The sequence below is a fragment of the Cucurbita pepo genome, chromosome LG07 (genome assembly GCF_002806865.2).
Source record: "Cucurbita pepo subsp. pepo cultivar mu-cu-16 chromosome LG07, ASM280686v2, whole genome shotgun sequence".
Classification (NCBI taxonomy): domain Eukaryota; kingdom Viridiplantae; phylum Streptophyta; class Magnoliopsida; order Cucurbitales; family Cucurbitaceae; genus Cucurbita; species Cucurbita pepo.
Window position 1 is genome coordinate 2,558,863 of NC_036644.1, and position 22,660 is coordinate 2,581,522.

The 22,660-nt window shown below is 35.7% G+C and overlaps 3 protein-coding genes and 4 non-coding genes across 7 annotated transcripts; 5 read left to right on the forward strand and 2 right to left on the reverse strand.

Moving 5' to 3' along the window:
* The first annotated feature begins 7,220 nt into the window (after positions 1–7,220).
* Positions 7,221–10,910, forward strand: LOC111799187 (cytokinin dehydrogenase 5-like). The gene is made up of 5 exons (XM_023682622.1): positions 7,221–7,962; positions 8,050–8,177; positions 8,254–8,532; positions 9,324–9,586; positions 10,012–10,910. The coding sequence occupies exons 1-5, from the start codon at positions 7,248–7,250 to the stop codon at positions 10,346–10,348; spliced, it is 1,722 nt and encodes a 573-aa protein (XP_023538390.1). The 5' UTR covers positions 7,221–7,247; the 3' UTR covers positions 10,349–10,910.
* LOC111799188 (ribosomal RNA small subunit methyltransferase I) lies at positions 10,844–14,698 on the reverse strand (the record flags this gene model as incomplete). The annotated part of the gene is given in 9 exon segments (XM_023682623.1): positions 10,844–11,223; positions 11,510–11,683; positions 11,856–11,898; positions 12,463–12,607; positions 12,709–12,817; positions 12,901–13,029; positions 13,115–13,211; positions 13,883–13,950; positions 14,348–14,698. Coding segments are annotated over 9 exon segments (1,092 nt in total). The 3' UTR covers positions 10,844–11,112.
* Positions 14,699–14,786: 88 nt separating this feature from the next.
* On the forward strand, positions 14,787–14,870 carry TRNAL-CAA. The gene has a single exon. It is a non-coding gene; the product is annotated as a tRNA-Leu (tRNA).
* A 505-nt stretch (positions 14,871–15,375) lies between these two features.
* On the forward strand, positions 15,376–15,459 carry TRNAL-CAA. Its single transcript has one exon. It is a non-coding gene; the product is annotated as a tRNA-Leu (tRNA).
* Positions 15,460–15,961: 502 nt separating this feature from the next.
* TRNAL-CAA lies at positions 15,962–16,045 on the forward strand. Its single transcript has one exon. It is a non-coding gene; the product is annotated as a tRNA-Leu (tRNA).
* Positions 16,046–16,194: 149 nt separating this feature from the next.
* Positions 16,195–16,278, forward strand: TRNAL-CAA. The gene has a single exon. It is a non-coding gene; the product is annotated as a tRNA-Leu (tRNA).
* Positions 16,279–17,359: 1,081 nt separating this feature from the next.
* Positions 17,360–18,595, reverse strand: LOC111799229 (bZIP transcription factor 44-like). The gene has a single exon (XM_023682688.1). The coding sequence runs from the start codon at positions 18,108–18,110 to the stop codon at positions 17,622–17,624; it is 489 nt and encodes a 162-aa protein (XP_023538456.1). The 5' UTR covers positions 18,111–18,595; the 3' UTR covers positions 17,360–17,621.
* Between the last annotated feature and the right edge of the window lie 4,065 nt (positions 18,596–22,660).

Consider the following 22,660-nt stretch of genomic DNA (forward strand, 5'->3'; position numbering starts at 1 on the left):
TTAGGTTGCATAGACAGACTCCGATGAATTGAATTTTGGCCTCGAAAGCATTTTTTCTTTCACGTTTGCACCTCATGTCGTATAAGCTACCCGAAAAATAACCTAATAAAGAAAGAGCCTAGGTGACAATGTGACATGTCAACAAACTTTGGTATGTAAAAAATGAAAATAAAAAACAAAATAGATATTAATTATTTTGGGCCTTGGAAAGAAAATGGTAATGGGCCTAAAATTCTTCCAATCCTTAAAAAAAAAATGCTTATGGGCCTAGAAAAAAACAAACAAATAAATTTTTGGTTAGCTAAATTGCCAATGGACTAAAATACCCTTAGCCCGGTGCTCATGATGCGCTACGGAACCTTGACCATGTCGAGGGACCAAGCAAGGGATAGCTAGCAGCATAGGAGCCGACTTGGCGTCAACAGCTTTGTATCACACTGGATTAATCCAATATGTGGTTCCGCACGTGACGTAGAGTCAGCTCCTATCAACGACTGCCATGCTAGAGTAAACCATTAATGAATATTGTTGAACTAAAAAAAGATATAGCAACTACGCCCTCGTTTGTCTTATTACACTCAAATAATTTTTTCAACATAAGTAACACAAAAAGTCGTCACAGAAGGACGTTGTCATTCACATCTTGATAATAATAGTAGAATTTGACGTGATTTTGGCCAAACTTTGACTCGTCTTGACCTTTGAGGGATAGATGAATCCTTCCCATCTCTGATTTTGGCCAAACTTTGACTCGTCTTGACCTTAGAGGGATAGATGAATCCTTCCGATCTCGTGTGACAAATACATACAAATCCATGAGTATATATAAAGCAATTCCTATCTTGAATTTTTATCTAACTCGAACGTTTGTTTCTCGAGAAAGGAAAATAACTTGTACAAGTTTTCCATTTGGTCGGATTTTTGGCATTCCAAGCTTCACAATGATCTAAGTGAAATGAATATGTAAAGAAAAATAATATGGTCTTCATGCATATAACCTTATAAGATAGTGACATTTTCAAGAAACCATTGCATCTTTCCATAGTTTTGTCTTTTTAACGTCTCCGTCTCGTTTGGTAATAATTTATCGACGCTTTTTGGAGTACTTAAAATAGTTGTTCGTCGTTCATTATTTGAAAGCTAAGTTGTCGTTATTCTATGTTCATAATTCCAATATGTGTTTGACGTTAGTACTTAGCTTCAATCTCCTACTTGGGTGGATGTGTGATACCTGAGTAGAGATGCCCATAGAGGACGGGACAGGAACGAGGACCTTCCCTGTTCCCATCCCTGTGAAATTTCCTATTTATTTTTGCGGGAATTGAGTTACATGAATGAATCGAGATCGCATCACTCGAGTAAAAGAAGGTTACATGAATGAATCGAGATCACACCCGAATAATTTTATGTCAAGTGACCTCCTAGGAATTTTTCAAAAATGTATGTGAGTGAGAATAAAACACGCTGAAAGGATCCATGTTGGTCTATGAAGATAGTCTTTACTCTTAGAAGCGATGAGTATAACGTGACCATGTCACAGGGGATCATCGAGGCCATTAAGTGCCAAATCCAGATTCCAAATCCTCGTACAAATCCTAGGCATGAGACATTACAAATGGTATCAGAGCAGTACAGTTCCTAGAAAGATGTGATTCAGGGTCGAACCAAGGTGAAAGCTAGTAGACATGTGACACCCGAACAAACGAGGGATACATGAATGAACCGAGACCACATCAAAATAAGAACTTTTTCAAATTTAATATTATATATATATATATATATAATAAAAAACAGAGAGAGCCCATGGATTGTATGTCCATTGTAAAGTTAAAATCATGTGAGTTTTTTTTTCCTTTCTCTCTCCTGTTAGCTTTTTTGGGTTTAGAGAGAGAAATTATTAACTTTTTGGTTAAAAAGATGTGTAATATTTTACTTTTTAACCCCTTTAACTAAAATAGAAAAAGATTTTATTTGTGAGTAGGAGAATAAAATCCCTTTCTCTTTCCTTTTTCTTCTCTCACATCATGCCACTATCTTTAAACACGGACCTCATCGACCCTATATATTGTAACTATAACGACCCAGGTCCACCGCTAGTAGATATTGTCCTCTTTAGGCTTTCTCGGGTTTCCCCTCAAAGCTTTAAAACGTGTATGTTAGGGGAAGGTTTCCACACTTGGTGTTCTATTCTCCTCTCCAACCAATGTAGGACATCACAATCCACCCCTCTTCTGGGCCCAATGTCCTCGCTGGTACTCGTTCCTTTCTCTAATCGAGGTGGGACCCCTGCCAAATCCACCCCTTTGGGGCCATCGCCCTTACTGGCACACTGCCTCATGTCTACCCCCCTTCTGGGAACAGCGAGAAGGCTGACACATCATTCAGTGTCTGGCTCTAATACCATTTGTAACAGCTCAGGTCCACCGCTAACAGATATTGTTCTCTTTGAGCTTTCCCTTTCGAGCTTCCCCTCAAGGTTTTAAAACACGTTTACTAGGCGAAGGTTTCCACATCTATAAAGGGTGTTTTGTTCTCCTTCCCAACCAACTCAACATCACAGTCACGATTCGATCTCGAGGTTAAAACTTTTTTTTTTTTTTTCATGAGATCACTCAACATAGAATTGCTACAAGTAAAACACACTTAACTTCAAAAAAATTTATAATTGAGCTACTGAAAAATGAAGATGTACCGTGTTCGTATAAGTAATAACTTTCAATTCTTTTAAATCTTTCTTAGCTATTCTATTCTCGAGATTACTCCCATCTCGGTTCATTCATGCATCGTTCATTTACTCGGATGTCACATTAACTGCCCGAGCTAAACTATCACTAATTATATGGTCTCGACAACAAGCAGCACCAACCACCAAGAATTTTCCCGCTCCTTCCTCGAAAAAAAAAAACTTTTAATGAAAAAATAATAAAAATTAAAAAATAGATACTTTTTTCCTTCTCCAAGAAGTGCTTTTACTCAGCTAAATATTCTTTGATAATGTTTAATTATGGAAATTAATAATCCATATTTATTAGAATTCAACTAAGTAGCTGTTGACTGCAACCCTATTCACATAAAAGCATATTTAAAGTAATTATAAATATTTAACCTATGTTCTCTTTTACCCTCAAAAGCATATCATATAGCCATTATAATTAAATATCACTTTACCCAATTCACATAATATTTTATATTCACCTTATTATAAAAATTTTAAGATAATAATGCATCAGGGTAAAAAAATACATACGGTTAGACGAACACGACTCTCCACAATGATATGATATTGTCCACTTTGAGCATAAGCTCTCGTGGATTTGCTTTGGGCTTCCCTAAGAGGCCTCGTACCAATAGAGAGAGTATGCGGGACTTTGATCCAACACCTCCCCTCGAACAAAATACGTCTTCCCCTTAATCGAGGCTCGATTCCTTCTTCTTTTTGGAGTCTTTTGTTCGACATGGCTAAGTTTAGGGCATGACGGCTCTGATACCATGTTAGATGAACACGATTCTCTACAATGATATGATACTGTATAAACTTTCATGGCTACTTTGGGTTTCCCCAAAAGGTCTCGTACCAATGGAGAGAGTATTCCTTGACTATGAACTCATAATCATTCTCTAAATTAGCGGACGTGGAACTTTCATCATCCAACAAATATTATTTTTTTATTTTGAGTAACGTAGTCAGTCAACGGATAGCGTTGGAAGCGAGTAACGTAAGATAAAAGAAATGAATTAAAATAATAAATTAAGACATTATATTTATTATTTAGAGGAATAATTAGAAGCATAATTAGAAGCATGCAAAACAAGGCAAGATCTTAGGGTATAATTTGAATATTAAGAAAGTACAATTATGTTTTGTTTTTTTAGACCAACGAGGAAAATGCCACTTCCTCTTTCCCAAATTCCAACATGTTTTGTCAATTTCTCCCCTTTTTTATCAATAAATTTATTTTTTTAATTTTTTTCGAATTCGATAAATTTGATTAAAATTGGATCCGTCGTAGGTAATTCAACTATTTAATCACTTGAGATTAGTTTAATAAATCTAATTATTATACCCTTAAATTTGTTTCATTTTGGTCCTTCCGTCTTGAATCTGGTCCAACGGGTATCGTCCCTCTTACAACAACGTCAAGACCTTTCAACTAAGAGATGAGCTTTTGGTAAAACTCGAACAGTTTCTTTCAAACTTGCTTCGTATATGCAAAAATGAGTATTTAGAGATTCTTTCGTTATACCCAATAACATGGTTCAATAACAGATCGTGTAACAACTCAAGTCCACCGTTAACAAATATTGTCTTGTTTAGACTTTTCCTTTCGAGTTTCCTCACAAGATTCTTAAAAACATGTCTGCTAGATGCTAGAGAGAGATTTCCACACCCTTATAAAAACATGTTTTGTTTCTCTCTCCAATTAAGGTGAAATCTCACCCGGCTCACAACAATCTCAAGAGTTTAGCAAATAACCTAAAGAAAAATACAAAAATTAAAATAAATATTTTAAAATTAACTCACCAGCTAGGTAAAAAAAAAAAAANAAAAAAAAAAAAATCCACTGTGTCTCTGTGTAAGCAAATCTTATAGATCCTCTGTTTTGAAAGAAATATTTAATGCAAAATAAATAAAAATAAATAAATAAATAAAAAAAGGACAGATTCTGTCATTCTAGATCTTGTTTTAATGGGTAAAAAACCAAGAAAAAAAATCTGGGTTTGATTGGGAGATGCTGTCTGAAAAGACACAAAATTATTCTGCTTTTTACACTCTAATTTCAAACACACAAACACTTTAGTCACCCAAATGTTTCATTTTTACTCCCCGTGTCGTCTTTACGTTCAACAATGGTAGGTATCGAGCCAAATCTTTCGCCTTGATGTTCGGTTTACGGAGGGGACACGTTAGCTTAAGTTTGTTCGATCTGGTCTCTAAGTTGAATCTTCGACTTTGTACATGTTTTATTGAGCTACTTGAATTGTCGGTTTGTGATTCTTTTGGTGGAAACATTATGAAAACGACCGTATGGTATAATAAGATTATTGATTTATATGTTACTTATAAGATCAACAAATTGGTGACCTATATCTTATGTCTGTTAGGGAGAGATTTCCACATCCTTATAAAGAATGTTTCGTTCTCCTCTCCAACCAATGTGGGATCTCACAATTCATCCTCTTTCGAGGCCTAGTGTCCTTACTGGCACACCGCCTCGTGTCCTCTCTTCTCCAACCGATGTGGGATCTCACAATCCACCCCCCTTCGGGACCTAGCGTCCTTACTGGCACACCACCCTGTGTCCACCTCCTTTTGGAGTTCAGCCTCCTTGCTAACACATCGCTCGATGTTTGGTTCTAATAACATTTGTAACAGCTCAAGCCCACCGTGAGCATATATTATCCTCTTTGAGTTATCCCTTTCAGGCTTCCTCTCGAAGTTTTTTAAAACACGTCTGTTAGAGAGGTTTCCACACTCTTATAAAGAATGTTACGTTCTCCTCCCCAACCAATATAAGACTCTCACATGAACTCATTCCCAACGTTCGTATATATTGATATATAAACTAATACTCATCACTGTATCCAAACAAGTTTACCTAACTTTCGATGCAGTGTTTTGCATCGGTATATGTCAACTATAGCAACAACTTCTATTACACCGAAAAAACGCATTATCAAAAGATCTACTTTTTTATCTTTTAACAATAGCACTCATACATCAAGGGTAACATAGAATGGTAAATTTAAGTCCTACCAATAAGAGTAACATAGAATGGTAAATTTAAGGAATTTAACTACATCCAACAAGGGTGAAAATAAATAAACAAGACCGTAATTGAAATCCAATTAATTTTTGACACGTAGAGAGAAAAAAAGTACGTGGCAATAAATTATTAGTGGTCCCCACCTATGCCTTTTGGTAAGAGAATTAAAACATAGCACTCATTTATTGGCCAATCATTTTCCTTCTGCCCTTGTGGGCCCCACCCAATTCACACCAATACTTCTCATCAAATTTATTACATTATTATTATTATTATTATTATTATTATTATTAATAATTTATTATTTCAATATTATATATAAATAAATAAATAAAAACCATAATTAATTATATATAAAAATATAATCTTAGGCTTAGATATTGTTTTTATTTATTTATTTTAATTATTTTGCTTCCAAGTGGATTTTGAGAGGGTATAATATATAGGGGCCTATAAAATGAAAATAATTTAGTTTAGGGATTTTTATGTAATTTGAAAACCACGTGTCGATGGGTGATTGGGGGGAAAAGTAGGTTTACAGTGTTCGTGGAAACACGTGATAATAACCCACACTCGTACCCCAATGGAGATCCTCCGTATCCACGAGTGGGGCCCGTAGCAGCGCTCTTTTAATCTTCCTCTTTACACAGTTTCCTCCACATCACACGTGTCGCCCTCATCCTTGCACGTGAAAATACCACGTGTCAGACTCTTACTTAACCAAACTCAAAAAAAAAAAATCAATTTATTTATTTTATTTTTCTTTTCAACAAATTCCAACCTTACCATATTTTTGAAGAATTTAAATAATTTATCCATTTGGAGCTTTTACTTACTCTTTATTCCTTCGTATGAATAAGACCAACCGAATAAAATATAATATTATACTCGATCATTCGAATATTCACTATTATATTTATTCCGCTCAACTTTACTATAATAAATATTTAATAAATAATATTACATTAGGAATAAAGAACGATGGTCCAACCAATATAAAAAGATATAGATGTTCAACAACTCGAACATAGACATTCAAATTTATTATAAAATTTCAATTTTTTTTTTGAATAATTTATGATAAAGAGAATCAAACCTCTGACCTCTTAGTCAAAAGTATTATCTTAATTAATTAAAAATTTTAAATTTTAAATATGAGATCTTCTTTATATATATATATTATTTATTTATTTATTTTGGGTTAAAGGGTTTTGTTTTCTGGGGACTTTCCCTTCTCCAAGAAAAAAAACATTAAAAAACATTAAAAAAAACATTAAAAAAACATAGAAATAAAAAATAAAGACAAAGAATCTGTTTAGTGCATGTTTTTGCGTACAAAAAATCTTTAAAGCGCCAATAAATAAATAAATAAATAAATAAATAAATATATATATATATAGTCTTACGTTACCACACACAAACTGTCCTATCTTTCTCCAATTCAAGATTGTTTTTTTTTTGGGTTGTTGCTGTTCCCTTCCCATGCAACGTTGCCACTGCGACCACCACCGCCGCCGCCGCCACCGCCGTTCCATTGCCTCCGGCGCCGCCGTCTATTTAAAATTGTTGTTTAATAATAATTCAGCAATGATGGTTTCTAAGCTTCTATTGGCCTTTGCCTTCTGCCGTTTGATGGCCACCGTCGGACTCAACATGGGTCCGGCAGTGGAGCTTTCCCGTCTTGGAATTGACGGCCTCCTCACCATCGACCCCTCCGCGGTCGAGACTGCCTCTATCGATTTTGGCCTCATGACCCGTAACCCCCCTCTCGCCGTCTTGCACCCGGCCTCCGCTGATGATATCGCTCGATTGGTCCGTGCTGCGGTGGCAACGCCGGAGGAGTACGGTGGGTTTACGGTGTCGGCAAGAGGGCATGGACATTCGATAAACGGACAGGCGCAAACTGGAAATGGGGTTGTGATTGAGATGAGCAGCGGCGTTGGCGGCGTAGATGGCGGGAGAGGTTTCCCGCCGCCGCCAATTGTGTCGGAGAAAGAAATGTTTGTGGATGTTTGGGGCGGAGAATTATGGATTGATGTGCTGAAATCTACGTTGCGGTATGGCTTGGCGCCGAGATCGTGGACTGATTACTTGTATTTATCGGTCGGCGGGACACTATCGAACGGCGGAATCAGCGGCCAAGCTTTCAACCATGGTCCTCAGATCAGCAATGTCCTCGAACTCGACGTTGTCACAGGTCCATTTCTCTCCAATGCAAATGCATCAAAATTTGAACTTTTAATATTTTGGTCGGTCGTAAAATTAATACAAACTGATAGAACAGGGAACGGGGAGCTAACGACGTGTTCGAACGAGGAAAACCCAGATCTTTTCCATGGAGTTCTTGGCGGATTAGGGCAATTCGGGATCATTACACGAGCGAGAATCGTTCTCGAACGAGCTCCTCAAAGGGTAACGAAAAAATCCGATCTTTTTTTTTTTTTTTTTTTTTTTTTTTTNTTCTTAATAATTGAGTTTGCAATGACAGGTGAGATGGATAAGAGTATTATACTCAAATTTCACAGCCTTCACTAGTGATCAAGAACGGCTAATATCTCTGCATGCAAAACCAAGGAATGAGAAATTTGATTACGTGGAGGGGTTTGTGATCGTTGATGAAGGGTTGATCAATAATTGGAGATCGTCGTTTTTCTCACCGGCCAACCCGGTCAAAATCTCCTCCTTGAAGAAGGCTGATGGGGGAGTTTTATACTGCTTGGAGATCACCAAAAACTACCATGACTCTCAATCTCTCACCGTTGATCAGGTTAATCATCATCATCATTTAATCATTACCATCGTCTTCTTTACTCGAAAAAACTATACAAACACGAGCTACCTAAGCTAGCTAGAGCGAAAACCAGGTCTGAGAATTTGAACCCACGATCTATTTAGTCAAAAATATAATATTTTAACTAGTTGAATTTAAGCTCGGGACGTTTTGCAAGCTGTATTTGATTTGTCTTGATTTTTCAAATGGGGTTGCCTTTTTCTCTATTTTTTTTTAATTTTTGTTTGAATATATATACATATATACATATATATATATATATATATATAGGGAGAGAGAGAGAGAGAGAGAGAGAGAGTTTTAAGGGAGGGCCAAGATGGTTGTATAATTTATTCAATTATTTTTCAACTTTTTTCTTTTTTTTTTTTTTTTATAAAAAGAAAAAAAAAACAAGAAAAGTAGAATTTAAATAAATATTTATAAATTTAGTGAAAATTTGCTAAAATATGATTTGGAATCTTCCACTGCCATCTTTGTCTTTCCTTGTGGTTTATTGTTCGTGTTCAATAATTCATCGATGTTTTGGTTCGGTTCGGTAACGATTTTGTTTTAAAATATGTTTTGATAATAATAAAGAAGAAGAATAATAGATGGAAGATCTTATGGGAATCAATTATTCTATAAAATCCTAAGACAGAGAAAGAATATAGCTTTAAGGATAATAATAACACTAAATCCACAGCCTTTCAGCTCCCAAATTATTCTCTTGTTAACAGTGATTGGAATAAAATAAAGTAGTAGCTGACGAAACTACTTTGTTTAATCAGGAAGTTGAGGCGCTGCTGAAGGAACTCGACTACATACCCGAGTCGGTTTTCACAACAGACCTAGGTTATGTGGACTTTCTCGACCGGGTTCATACGGCCGAGTTGAAGCTCCGATCCAAGGGGCTGTGGGATGTCCCGCATCCGTGGCTGAATCTCTTTGTTCCGAAGTCGAGAATTGCTGATTTTGATCGAGGTGTTTTCAAGGGCATTTTGGGAAATAATACCAGTGGACCCATCCTCATCTACCCCATGAACAAGCATAAGTATGTTCCCTATTCTTTTTTATTCCTTTTTTTTTTCTTTCTCATTTGTAGGTTAAGAAGTCTTTGAAAACGACATCCGATTGTTTGAATCTCTAACCTCAAAAAGCTTATTTACCGTAAAGCCGACTCGGGTTTTAAAAAGAAATGGTAAATTTTCTTTAAAAATTCCACAAAATACAAGTTTAGCCAGCTTGGAGGGTGGTGATTGTCCCATGGGAGAAGATTCTGGTGTCAGGAGATCTTCTCCGTTGGACCCCTCCGATAGGGTCCGATGGGGTCCGATGGGGATGTTACTATCGTCCCAGTTGACGTACTCAACTTTGCAGTGTTGTAATGGAGACATTATTTCACTACATCTTAGAATTATCAAGTCCAGGGTCCATACCTCTCTTGATAACAGTTGGTTCCACTTTTTTGTTGTGTAGATGGGACCCGAGGAGCTCCGCCGTGACCCCGGAGGACGATGTCTTCTACCTGGTGGCGTTGCTGCGCTCGGCGATCGACAATGGCGAAGAAACACAGTCGTTGGAGTATTTGAGCAATCAGAACCATCAGATAATAGCATTCTGCTCTAATGAGGGGATTGAAGTGAAACAGTACCTGCCTCACTACACGATGGAGGAGGAGTGGGCGGAGCACTTTGGCGATAAGTGGCCGGAGTTTCAGCGGAGGAAGATGAAGTTCGATCCACACCACATTCTAGCCACTGGGCAGAGGATATTTTCACCGTCCAAGTCAGTAGACATGGCGGTATCCCGGTGATCCATCGAGACCTGAATTGTTAGGAGAAAACAGCAAGAAAGGCAGCAGTATACAAATATACTGTAATGAATTATGAAAGGAGTAAATGTATATAGTGAAGTAGAAAGAAAGGGCAGAAGAATCAATCAAATGTTCTTGAGAAGAGCGCAAGGACGATGGATTTCCAGCAACATGGACGGGTCGATCCTCCACGATCAAAAGATCAAAACGCTGCACAAATAATCACTGCTGAAACGGATTCCCTCCGTCCCGTCCCGTCCCTTGCCTCTGGCTTCTGATCATCGACAGTTTGGTACTAGAATAGCATCTTCGAAATCTCAGATGAGATTCCAGAAAGCCACCTAAGAACCATGCATGAACACTTAAAGTTGTGTTAAGGTAGCTGTGTTGACCATTTGTCACACGTTCCGATACTCGTTGAACATGTTTCACTTGTATTTTTTCATATCAGTAAGCGCTCAAGTTAGTAGCGCGCATCTCTGGTATTAGACACACTTGTTAGAACAGCAGACGTGTGTCACACTTCATATATTTTAATAAATGTGTCCCTACCATGTCCGTATCCTAGACGAACCAATATTCCAACACAAATCATACATCTTTTTCCTACCGACCCGAACAATATCTAATGAAACGATTAGAACAAGACGCAACAGCTGCTAATGAAGAATATGGAAAGGCAAGTTGTTCTTCAGATGGTACCCCAGAGAAATCAATATGAGCAATTAACCACTTACACCTCTAGCAAGCATGCTACAGAGACATTATTTGCACGAATCGTTCTCCGCTCCAAGCTGATTCCCGAATCTTCGTAATGCAATTGAATAGACAGTTTTCCTACTAGCTGACGTTTTGATAGCGACCAATTTGACAGCCTTCATGAAAAAAAGAAAATAAGTTTGTTAGCATTCAAGGTATACAATATTGGTTCAACCACTATTTGCATCTCTAAACTTTCAAGACTCGTTTTAATTTATTTGCTAAACATTCAAAATGCCTATTTAGTCTTTGAATTTGAACAAACTATTCATTTCGGTCGTTGCCAACTGATATCGGTCCCATTCAATAACATGATAATAAGCGCATGGAGATCATCTCAGAGTAAAGCTTGAAGTATTCTTTATCTTTATCTTTATCCTATAGTCCAATTCAAGCCATTACCATAGAAAGCTTATGCCCACTGGAGATCAATTCTTCCAACTCCTTTTCCAGCTGTGATTCCGATGGAGTTTCGACTTCAGAATTGAGCTTTCCTTCGATCAGCAGCGTAATTTCACCCTTCGTTTGGTGCAACGAGAAGTATTCTTTAGCTTCCGCCAGGGTACCCCGCCAAAACTGTTGCAACCAAGGAACTCAATAGAGCACAGAGGAAATTGGTAGAATGTCATTATACAGGTAAATAAGTAACAGTGTGTAGAAGAAACAAAGAAGTGGTCTGCAGTACGCATAAGTATTGCGAACTCTACCAAATAAAGATACAAAAAAACATGGTGAGGAATAAAGTTACCTCCTCGTGTATCTTGGTCATTTCACGAGCTATGACGCATTGCCTGCAAAACAGCTCGGAAACAAAAATATTCATCAAGTTGGCATTGATGAAACCATCTACAAACAGAAGACAAGTCTGCTTGTTCAGTAAAGTAATTTGGATCATAATATGAGTTTAGACTATCTGTTACAAGAAATGAAATGATTGCTTTAAGATGATCACGATTAGCGAAGCATCTTAATACAATCTGTTCCTTCAAATATTCCAAATCAGATGTCATCAGTAAATGAATGATGATACAGATAGAAGCAGATAGTGGTGGAAATGCACTGATACATTGGAAGAAATATAATGTAAGATCCCACATTGATTGGAGAGAGGAATGAGTGCCAGTGAAGACGCTGGGCCCCGAAGGGAGGTGGGATTGGGAGATCCCACATCAGTTGGAGAGGGGAACGAAACATTCTTTATAAGGGTGTGTGGAAACCTCTCCCTAACAGACACGTTTTAAAAATCTTGAGGGGAAGCCCGAAAGGGAAAGCTCAAAGAGAACAATATCTGCTACCAGTGGGCTTGGACTATTACATATAAGTCAACACATTGCAGATAGACATATATAAAGTACCTTGATTCACCAAATAATGATGAAGTTTCCTCGAGAAACTGCTTAACTTTGTGCGGAGGAACATAGAATATTTGCGTCGCCTCCTCATTTGCTGAAACCATCAGCCTCTCTCTTCTAGATGAAGCATGCTTAGGAACAAATCCAACTGCACAAATATACTTATAAGGAAGCCATAGCCATAGGGCCAAAAGACCTCAAACAAAGATGCCCTCACAGCACAAGTACAAGAACCGGTACAAATTTTACCAAAGGTAAATTCATCGGTCGACAAGCCAGAGGCAGAAAGAGCAGCAATGACAGCAGAGGGTCCAGGAATAGGAACAACGGGTATGCTTGCATTGACACATTGTCTTACCTGTATTCACATGGTACAATTATATAAATACCACCATTCATAATTAAATCATTAAAATATTAAGGAAGAACGAGCATGCTCACCAACTCAGTACCAGGATCACTAATGCCTGGCGTCCCCGCATCACTAATTAGTGCAACAATTTCACCCTCTTTTAACCTCTTCAACACTGTTTGCTCCCTTTGAGACTCATTGAATTTGTGAAAACTCAACTGAAATCTAAAAGTCTTCATCAGAACAAATGGAGAACGAAAAGAAACCTGATATATTAGCAAACAAACGCATCAACAAACTTACAAGAGGGGTTTTAATACTGAAATGTTGAAGCAACTTTCCTGAGTGCCTTGTATCCTCCGAAAGAATGACGTTTGCTGATTTTAAGACACGTAGAGCACTGTATAATAGAGTTTTAAGGGGATAAAGAGACTGATTATTCAAAACAACTGAACAATTGAAATAAGGACCAATATAAAGGCGAAAATCTTGAAACATAGAAATTAACATCCTACTTAAGGTAGTGACTCAGTTAGAAATATCACAAGACATAAAGTCCATTTTCCAAATTATGCGTTTATTTGTGTACATATCATTTTGAAAGAAAAAAATATATATATTCGTGTTGGTTGCCAAACTTTCAGTGTATACATACATATGCTGAAAAGAAAGTAGCAAATTTTGTCCGCTTTGGCCTGATACGTATCGTCGTCAGCCTCATGATTTCAAAACACGTCTACTAGGGAAAGGTTTCCACACCCTTACAAGGAATGTTTCGTTCCCCTTTCCAACCGATGTGGGATCTCACAATCCACCCTCCTTGAGGGCCTAGCATCCTCGCTGGCACACTGCTCGGTGTCTGGCTTTAATACCATTTATAACAGCTCAAGCTCATCGCTAACAGATATTGTACACTTTGGCCTGTTACGTATCGTCATCAACCTTACGGTTTTAAAACGCGTCTACTAGGGAGAGGTTTCCATACCCTTATAAGGAATGCTTCGTTCCCCTCTCCAACCGATATGGGATCTCACAACATTAATGTTGGGGCTTGCTATCAAAATTTCATACCGTAAGGTGATATCTTCAAGATTACCAATTGGTGTGCTAACGATATATAACCCAGGTTTCAGGGGACCCTGCAAGGACAAGGATACCTGTCAAACATTACAAAACTACGTAGAAATCCTAAACCAAGAAAACGGACAGAATATATCTATATTTTCATTAAAGGACTTAAGAAGTTACAATAACTTGTATACAATCCAGTACAAAATGAGACAGATATAGTAAGTTTTGTAGTTGAATCCAATGCAAGTATCAACATGGAGAGGCAAAACATTACTGTTAAGAATATATATAAAGATTAAACATACCATTAACACACATTGAGCTTTTGCGGTTCATTCTATGTTCATTCTAGCCACAAGGAAAGAGTTAAGCAAATAAATAACAGGAATTAAGCTCTAGGTTTTGCATGATTAACAATGGCCATATAGAAAAAGATATAAGGAAGGGATTGGTTCGTGATCTTACACGCTTCGAGGAATCATCCATATGAGTTGGTTCAGCAACTTCGGAGGAGAACTGAGAAGCAGAACAAAACGAAAGTAAACAAGTTTTAGGGCAAAAAGAGAGCAATGAGTGGAATTCAAGCGGCGTCCTGGCTTTGATTGAATGAGGTGGCCCACGACGCCATGGCAGAGCTTGCGGGAGATAAACTGCCACGGAAGGAATTCTACGCGTCAACATCAGCTTCTCTCCGTCGCTCTACGGCGGAAGCAGGCCGAACTGAATTGAATTGGGGGCGACGGTGGTAGGAAGGAAGAGTACAAGATTACACAACGAAGACCGAAGATTTCACTATCTCCGAAGAACCGCCAAATCCAAGCGAAAGCCAACAAAATCGATGAAATATATAGTGCATAAATTATTACACTATCGATATTTTATGTGTAAATTATTGTACAAAATTGTCAGGATGGCCGAGTGGTCTAAGGCGCCAGACTCAAGTTCTGGTCTTCGAAAGAGGGCGTGGGTTCAAATCCCACTTCTGACAACATATTTTTTATAATTTGCCTTAACGGGACGACATGACGTTCATATTTCGTTATTGGGCCGTTTTCTACGGATGGGCTTAGCCAAATTTCTGCCTGAACGACATGATGTCTTTGTTTCGCTCTGTCGTTCCAAAATAGGGTAAAGGTTAAAACGTAATTATTATGCCTTTCATTATTTAAATTTCATCAAATTAGACCAAATTATATTCCATTTTTACTTACAAGTAATTTTAATTTTTTATTTAAAATCACATCAAATTAGTTAATTCTGGTATAATGATTATTTAGTTTTTAAAAATTAAGTTTATAAATAATATATTTATTTATAAAAATAGAAAATAAAATTTGAAAGTTAAAAGAAATCTTAAAAAAAAAAAAAAATCCTTATTTAACAAATTCGCGGGAACGAAGAACTAAACTTAAAGTCATATATTGATAGGGCTATTTCTGGGACAAGAACTGAAATAAAATCACAAATAAAACGATTAAACGAGTTTCAAAAGAGTCAGGATGGCCGAGTGGTCTAAGGCGCCAGACTCAAGTTCTGGTCTTCGAGAGAGGGCGTGGGTTCAAATCCCACTTCTGACAGTTGTTTTGAAACATTTTTCGCTTTTAATTTGTGTTCCATTTGATAATCGGACGACATGACGTTCAGATTTCATTCTTGGGCCTTTGGGCCATTTTCTACTCATGGGCTTAGCAGAAGCCCAATTTCTGCCTCAACGACAATCGGTCTCTGTTTCGCTATTTCAACCTTTCTATAATATTTTTTTTTAGTTAAATTATAAGCAAACTTTAAAATATATTTAATAAGTTTTTAAACTTTTAGTTTATTATGTTAATTTCTGCCTCAACAGGTTAAACAATTATATTATTAGCTGTAAATTAAATTTTGAGTTTAATAAATTTCTAAAATTTAAATTTTATGTTTAGAAGTTTCATTAATTTTTTGACACGTGTAGGGAGTAATTATTAATTCTTTTAAGATTTGTTTTTTAATTATTAATTATTATATACGGTAAGGAGTAAAATGAAATGGGGTGAATAGATTAATTATGCTTAATTTTATATGTAATTATTTTATAAAAACGTCAGGATGGCCGAGTGGTCTAAGGCGCCAGACTCAAGTTCTGGTCTTCGAGGGAGGGCGTGGGTTCAAATCCCACTTCTGACAAATTTTTCTTAATTTTTTTCGTTTTTAATGCATTCTCCCGTTTGATAACCGGACGACATGACGTTCACATATCGTCATCGGGCCTTTGGGCAATTTTTTTTTATCAATTGTCTTAGTATAATTTCTGTCTCAAATTATCGAACAAAAACGTCAGGATGGCCGAGTGGTCTAAGGCGCCAGACTCAAGTTCTGGTCCTCGAAAGAGGGCGTGGGTTCAAATCCCACTTCTGACAAATTTTTCTTAATTTTCTTCGTTTTCACCCGTTTGATAACCGGACGACATGACGTTCGCATTTCGTTATCGGGCCTTTGGTTAGTTTTTCTAACCAATGGGCCTAGCCCAATTTCTACCTCAACGACATGGAGTCTCTGTTGCAATCTGTCGCTCATGGTATGATACAAGTGAATATTTGTGAAAAAAAATAAATAAATAAAAATTAGGATGATGGACCTTTTAATATATTCCATTTAATTCAATATTTTTAATAATAGGATTCTAAGAATTCTTCGTTCACCATGTTATTACTTTATATTTACATATAACTACATCGATCGATCTTAGTAAAAGGTGGTTTAAATGCACGTGGTTTCAAACTAATGTCGGATAAAAAGGATTTTAGTTATAAATACTACCGATCATCTAATGAGAGGAATGGAAGTAGTTGACACGAGCTCCTCTAAGTGTTCCCGTTGGTGAAGCAACTCTCGACCGAATTTTCAACCTGCTTGAAGAGCCCATTGATAATTTGGGTCATGTAGATACTAGCACAGTATCTCCTATTCATAGATCTGCCCGACATAATAAGTTCACATGTATGTTTTCATATTATTTAGAGTCATCTACTCGATAGAATACTAAGATAATTTTGCATGAAACAAGTGGTATAAAAAATCTGTAACACGAAACTATGCATGACACAAATCTTCGACATGAAGACAGGTCAACCCTGCTTACACTTTAGATAGCGGGAAGCAATTTACGTGGAGACTTATGTTCAAGTTCGAATTATATAGATTAATATGATAATATTATTAAGCACTACATCACCTACGAGGGGGTATCATATGATCAATTTTTTTGTTTATCATATGATTTGAAGAAGTCATGCTTCATACAAATTCGAGATATTTTAAAGAATTAGAGACTTAGTTGCAGTCACACGGACATTAAAGAATGAGCTCCTCAGAGAATTTAGAAATTATTATACAAAAATTATTGAAAAATAAACACTAATATCAAAAATAAAATTGATATCAAAAATAAAATTGATATAAATTAGAGTTTGAGTTAGGGATGCACACGACTTGAAAAAGTTCAAGTTCACAATCCAACAGTTTATTCTCCGGTTACGTGTTAGGATGCATAAACAATAATCAAAGAGGATCATAACTTCGATGAGATTTGCACAAATGCTCCCTTGAACAGAAATAATTTCAACTATGGACTCCATTTCTACTTCCTTCAACACATCTGAATCTGATTAACATTGTTCCAATAATCCCAAGGAAATCACCAGAAGATCGATACATATTTTTCCAACACACAGATCTTATCAAGAAATTAAACCTTCAGAACTCAATAATGGAAGATATCAGCAGTGGCCATGATCGGCTGGTTGACATACAGAAAATTCATCGAGTTCATGAAGCTATCGGTAGCCGCATTAGTCTGAATCTGAAATGCTTCCTCCTCCGCTTCTCCAAATCCGCCATTGTTGCCGCTGATGTCGATGCAATTAGAGATCTCCTCAAGCGATTGCAATCTCTGCGTCAGTTCCTCCATTTGAGCTCTCAGAACCGAGTTCTCTGCCTCGACGTTCATATAAAGCTGCGATGTAATGTTGATATTCGAAAGAATCTGAGCGTTATCCTTCCGTAATCGAGCCACTTGCGCCATCAATTCGTCCAGATGCTGTTGCTTCCGCATCCGAGATCGCCTCGCCGATTCACGATTCGATTGCATTCTTTTCCGTTTCCTCTGATCCATCAGAACCTGCAAATCCTCTTCAGAGCCTGAGTTTAGAAGCCTAGTGGAACCAGAGGAATTTCCGCTCGAAGAAGCCATAGAGATGGATATGATAGATGATAACAATGCAATTTACAGCAGAGCACAACACAAATTACAGAATATCTGATCTACCGCAGAAAGAAAAAAAAAAAAAAACCTAAATCGAACACGAAATAAGAACAATACAAAGAAATTAACAATCTCCGAATCGATAACCGATCTGGTAATCTCGATAATTTCAGGCAGAGAAATGGAGGAAGTTCACGAGAAGACGTAGAACCAGTAGAGGAAGACGACGGAGAAAGATTGAACCAAATGCGTACGGCGTCGGAGAGAAGAATTGATCATAAAACCGGAACGGAGAATTTCACTGAGAATCGGAAACATGAATCTGAAACATCGAGAACAAGCGATTAAACATCTGAGAGGAGAAGCGACGAGGTAAGGGGATGAGATTCCGAGAAAACGGCGGAAATCCGACGGCAGATAGAGAAAGAGCGGCGGAGACGAGAGGAGGCGGTTGGAGAAGGCGGGGAAGGATGAATTTATAGAAGAGAAAATGACGGGAAATGATTGTAAAATACGAGAAAATTTAGGAATAAAATAAAATAAAATAAAATAATTAGTGAAAAAAAAAAACAAAAAGTGCGGAAAAAGGACATAAAAATTTCCTCCAACTCAATTGGGTCCGGCGGGATATACCAAATATATATTATTTAATTAAAAAAAAAAACCCTAATTTTTATAAACCGTGCACCCGAGCGATCGAGCTTCTCGATCAAAAATATATATTTTACCTGATTGAGCTATGCTCGTGTTAATTAGTTAACCCAATATACAAAACCCATATATAATCTTTTATGTACGGTATATTAACCGTACAATATATTCAATAGAACACACACACAGAAGGATCACTATCCGAAACACGTGAATTGCCCATACGTTTAGTAAAAAAGTCGGCTGCCTCTAAAAAAGATTAAAAAACAGCAATAATATACTGACCTTAACAAGTGAATCGAACATATGTACGAAAATTTTCAAGACCTCTGTAGAAACTCCGACATAAAACGAAAATAAAATAGCTCGATGAGAGGTGAAAACGCTTCGGGAAGGATGGCCTATATTTATAGACATTGAACGTACACTTTGTGAGTAGATGTGTCTATTTGTAGATTAATCTCAACCGTTTATCCGTTACGTTTCACACCGATACATTTGATTGTACTGTTATATGGGTTTCATAGTATTCTCTCAAGGGTCTATTATAACTTTTTGCATTGTACATCGAACAACGAGCACGTGGTCAAGTTTAACTGTTTGCCGGTTGTCCCCACATGATTGAGACTATAGAACATGAAATCTTTTTAATGTGGGACAACCGTGTCTTTGTCTATAAATATTTCTTGTTTTAAGGATGTTGGATATTTATTATAATACTGAATTAGTGACTAATTAATCTAATAATCTGTTCAGTCCGACTGGGGAATAAAACATTCTTTATAAGGGTGTGGAAACCTTCCTGATAGGCGCGTTTTAAGCCCTTGAAGGGAAAACCCAAATAAGACAATATCTGCTAGTGATGGACTTAGACGTAGACGGTTGCTCAATGTTTTTATTTAGAGACCTTTTTACTCGATGTTTAATTCAGTTTTGTTACACGGGACGGTAGATATTGGACCATTGGACTCTATTAGTAGTATTGGTCCAAATTAATCGACTTTTTTTTCTTTTAATCTTTGACCGATGTTGTTTTTCTCTTTAAAAAATAGGTTTGTCCCGTAAAACTGTTGTTGTCAAAATTGAGATAAAGTAACCTATCTGACCATTACCTAACGACTAGAGTAGAATTTGTTTGAAATAGGAAGAATGTGGCCAGCAATAGAAGAAGAAAAGCGATATACTAGGGTGGTGATTGTCACACTAGCTCCGATAGCTCGGATGCTTAAGTTAACAAAATTTGATTTAGAAATTGCCTTCTCGGTTAAAGCAGCAAATTTGTATGTCTATTTGAATTAGGGTTTCATCTGTTTCTTTCCGAGTTAGGTTAAAAAAGGGACAAGACTGAGCACTTGACACCCGAGTCAATTAGTACATGAATAAACCGAAACCACATTTGAATGAGAGCAATCCTGAAGATATGATGACTAAAAAAGCCTTAAAAGAATTGAAAGTCACTACCTATACCAACAAGGTGTATTTTTCTTTTCAGTGGCTCGATCATAAGAACTCCATCTTGAAAATACTAAAAGAACTGTTGGTTTGTCAGGATGTCGAGACCAACAAGTGCCGAGTCTAAAGGCATGCAAGTGAGTACCCCTTATGAGGTCGACCCAAAACTCTCTTATTAGTGAATCATCATTATGTAAATATTTGGTTATATAAATATATATATATATATATATATATACAAAACATGATAATCAATTACAAATTACTAAGCACAATCTTTCAACCACATATCCTTTCGTTCTCAACCATTTAATTGATTGGAAAATAAATAAATTTAAAATAAATATTTACCAGAAATAAAACGATACATAGAAAACTAAAACATCGGACAAGAGAACGAGACGTATACGACTTGAAACCAATTAAATTATCACTATATATTAATATTTCTATGGACACGACACTCAATAATATAAAATTTTACTATAAAAAAAATTATTATTATTATTTTGTGATTTTTTTAAATGCAATATATATATATATATATATATATATATATATATATATATATATATATATATATATAATTCTAAAAAATTAAGATAATTCATTAACTAAATAATTATTCACTTATAGATAATTCATAATTTAATTAAAAAATTATTAAAAAAAAAAAAGGCAAAGTTACTGTTTAGCCCCTCTTTTTCACTGTCAAATCTACTTGAATACTCGCACGCTGATTCCGATTCTGATTCTATTTACAGTTTCCCACAACTATCCCACTTCGGAAAAAGAATCCAATGAAGGGGGCATTTATGTCTTTTCCTTTTATAATTATTTAATATTAATTTTTATGTCCGACCGTCTATTTAATTTTAGTTTTTATCGGTTATTATGAACACATAAATTATTAACTTACATCTGAACGGTTATTATGAGTCAATCAAATAAATATTTAAAAAAAAATTCAATATGATTTTTTAATGATTATTTAATTATAAAAATATATTATTTAATGATACGTGACTCCAGTAGTATTAGACATTCGCCCTTAAACTATATTCGGACGAATTTAATATAGATAAATTGAAAATTAAATGGACAGCTATAAATTTTGTAAATAAATAAAAAATAGAAAATAAATTAGGGACCATTCTATAAAGGGTAAAATACCATTATGAAATTAGACGTCATCCCCACCCTAAAAAAGAAAGAAAAACAAAAAGAAAAAGGAAAGTGATTTTGTGGGGACGGAAAATCTTTATTGTTCATAGTCCACAAATTTATAACGACGTGAAACTCTTGATTGATAGAACAAATTTTAAGTTCTATCGAGATTAATTTTGAATTGAAATATAAATAAGATTTTAATTAAAATATATTTTTTCGGGTTAGGTGAGTGGCACGTGTGGTAGAATTCAAAGATATAAAATAATTTGTGGTAAATGATGTTATTTATTTAAAAGTAAAAATTAAAAATTAAAAATTGTACTTGGTTGCAAATATATTATAATTGTTAATAAAATATAATAAATAATATAAAGTTTTTAAAAATAACGAGCAAATGAGCAATAAATAACATATATTATTGTACTTTTGCTATTAAATAAAATAAATTACTTTCCAACATATGTTATTTATCAATTTGTATTTAATAGCTTTTATTTGTAGTTTGTAGTCCGTAGTTGAACTACATTATGTTTAGATTATCTTTTTGGCGTATTTAAAGTATGTAATATTCAATTTTAAAATGATGGTGGAATATTATGTTTCTTTCGAACTTTGTTTTAGGTTTGATGTTAAAATCGATTCATTGGATTAGTCATGATCAAGCTAATTCTAGAGTGAGTCGTTTTGAAATCTAAAAGTAATCATTATAGATTCTAAGTTCGATCTAAGAGTTATTCATCCTTCTAATCAGTTCTTGGTTGGAATCATTTGTTGAGTTAGTTTTCATTGTAAAAGTTTGCAAGGATACTAGAAGGATCTCTAACTTTGCAAAATCTAGCATCGTTGGCGCTTATCATTTAGTATCAAAGCATTTGATCGACGTTCCTTGGCCAGCTCTAAAGGTGAAATATGTTTACTTTCGTTAAGTTAGGTTTATTTGTAAAATTTTGCAAATATACTGGAATGACTTTCTAGCTTTGCAAAATCCAGCATTTTTTACCCTTATCACACATAATACTTATTAATCAGATAATGAAAAAAAATTGGAAAAGAAATTTAAAAAAAAAAAAAAAAAAAACTTTATTTTATATTATTTATTTATTTATTTTTGGGGAAATTAATGAGGCATATTGCTTGAATTATTGGGGGGTAGGTTGAAGTATTGAAATATTTGTACCATATTGTGTCTGTCATCAGAGATATCTGAAGAGACTGAAAGTGGTCCCCAAAAAAAAAAAAAAAAAAAAAAAAAAAAAAAAAAAAAA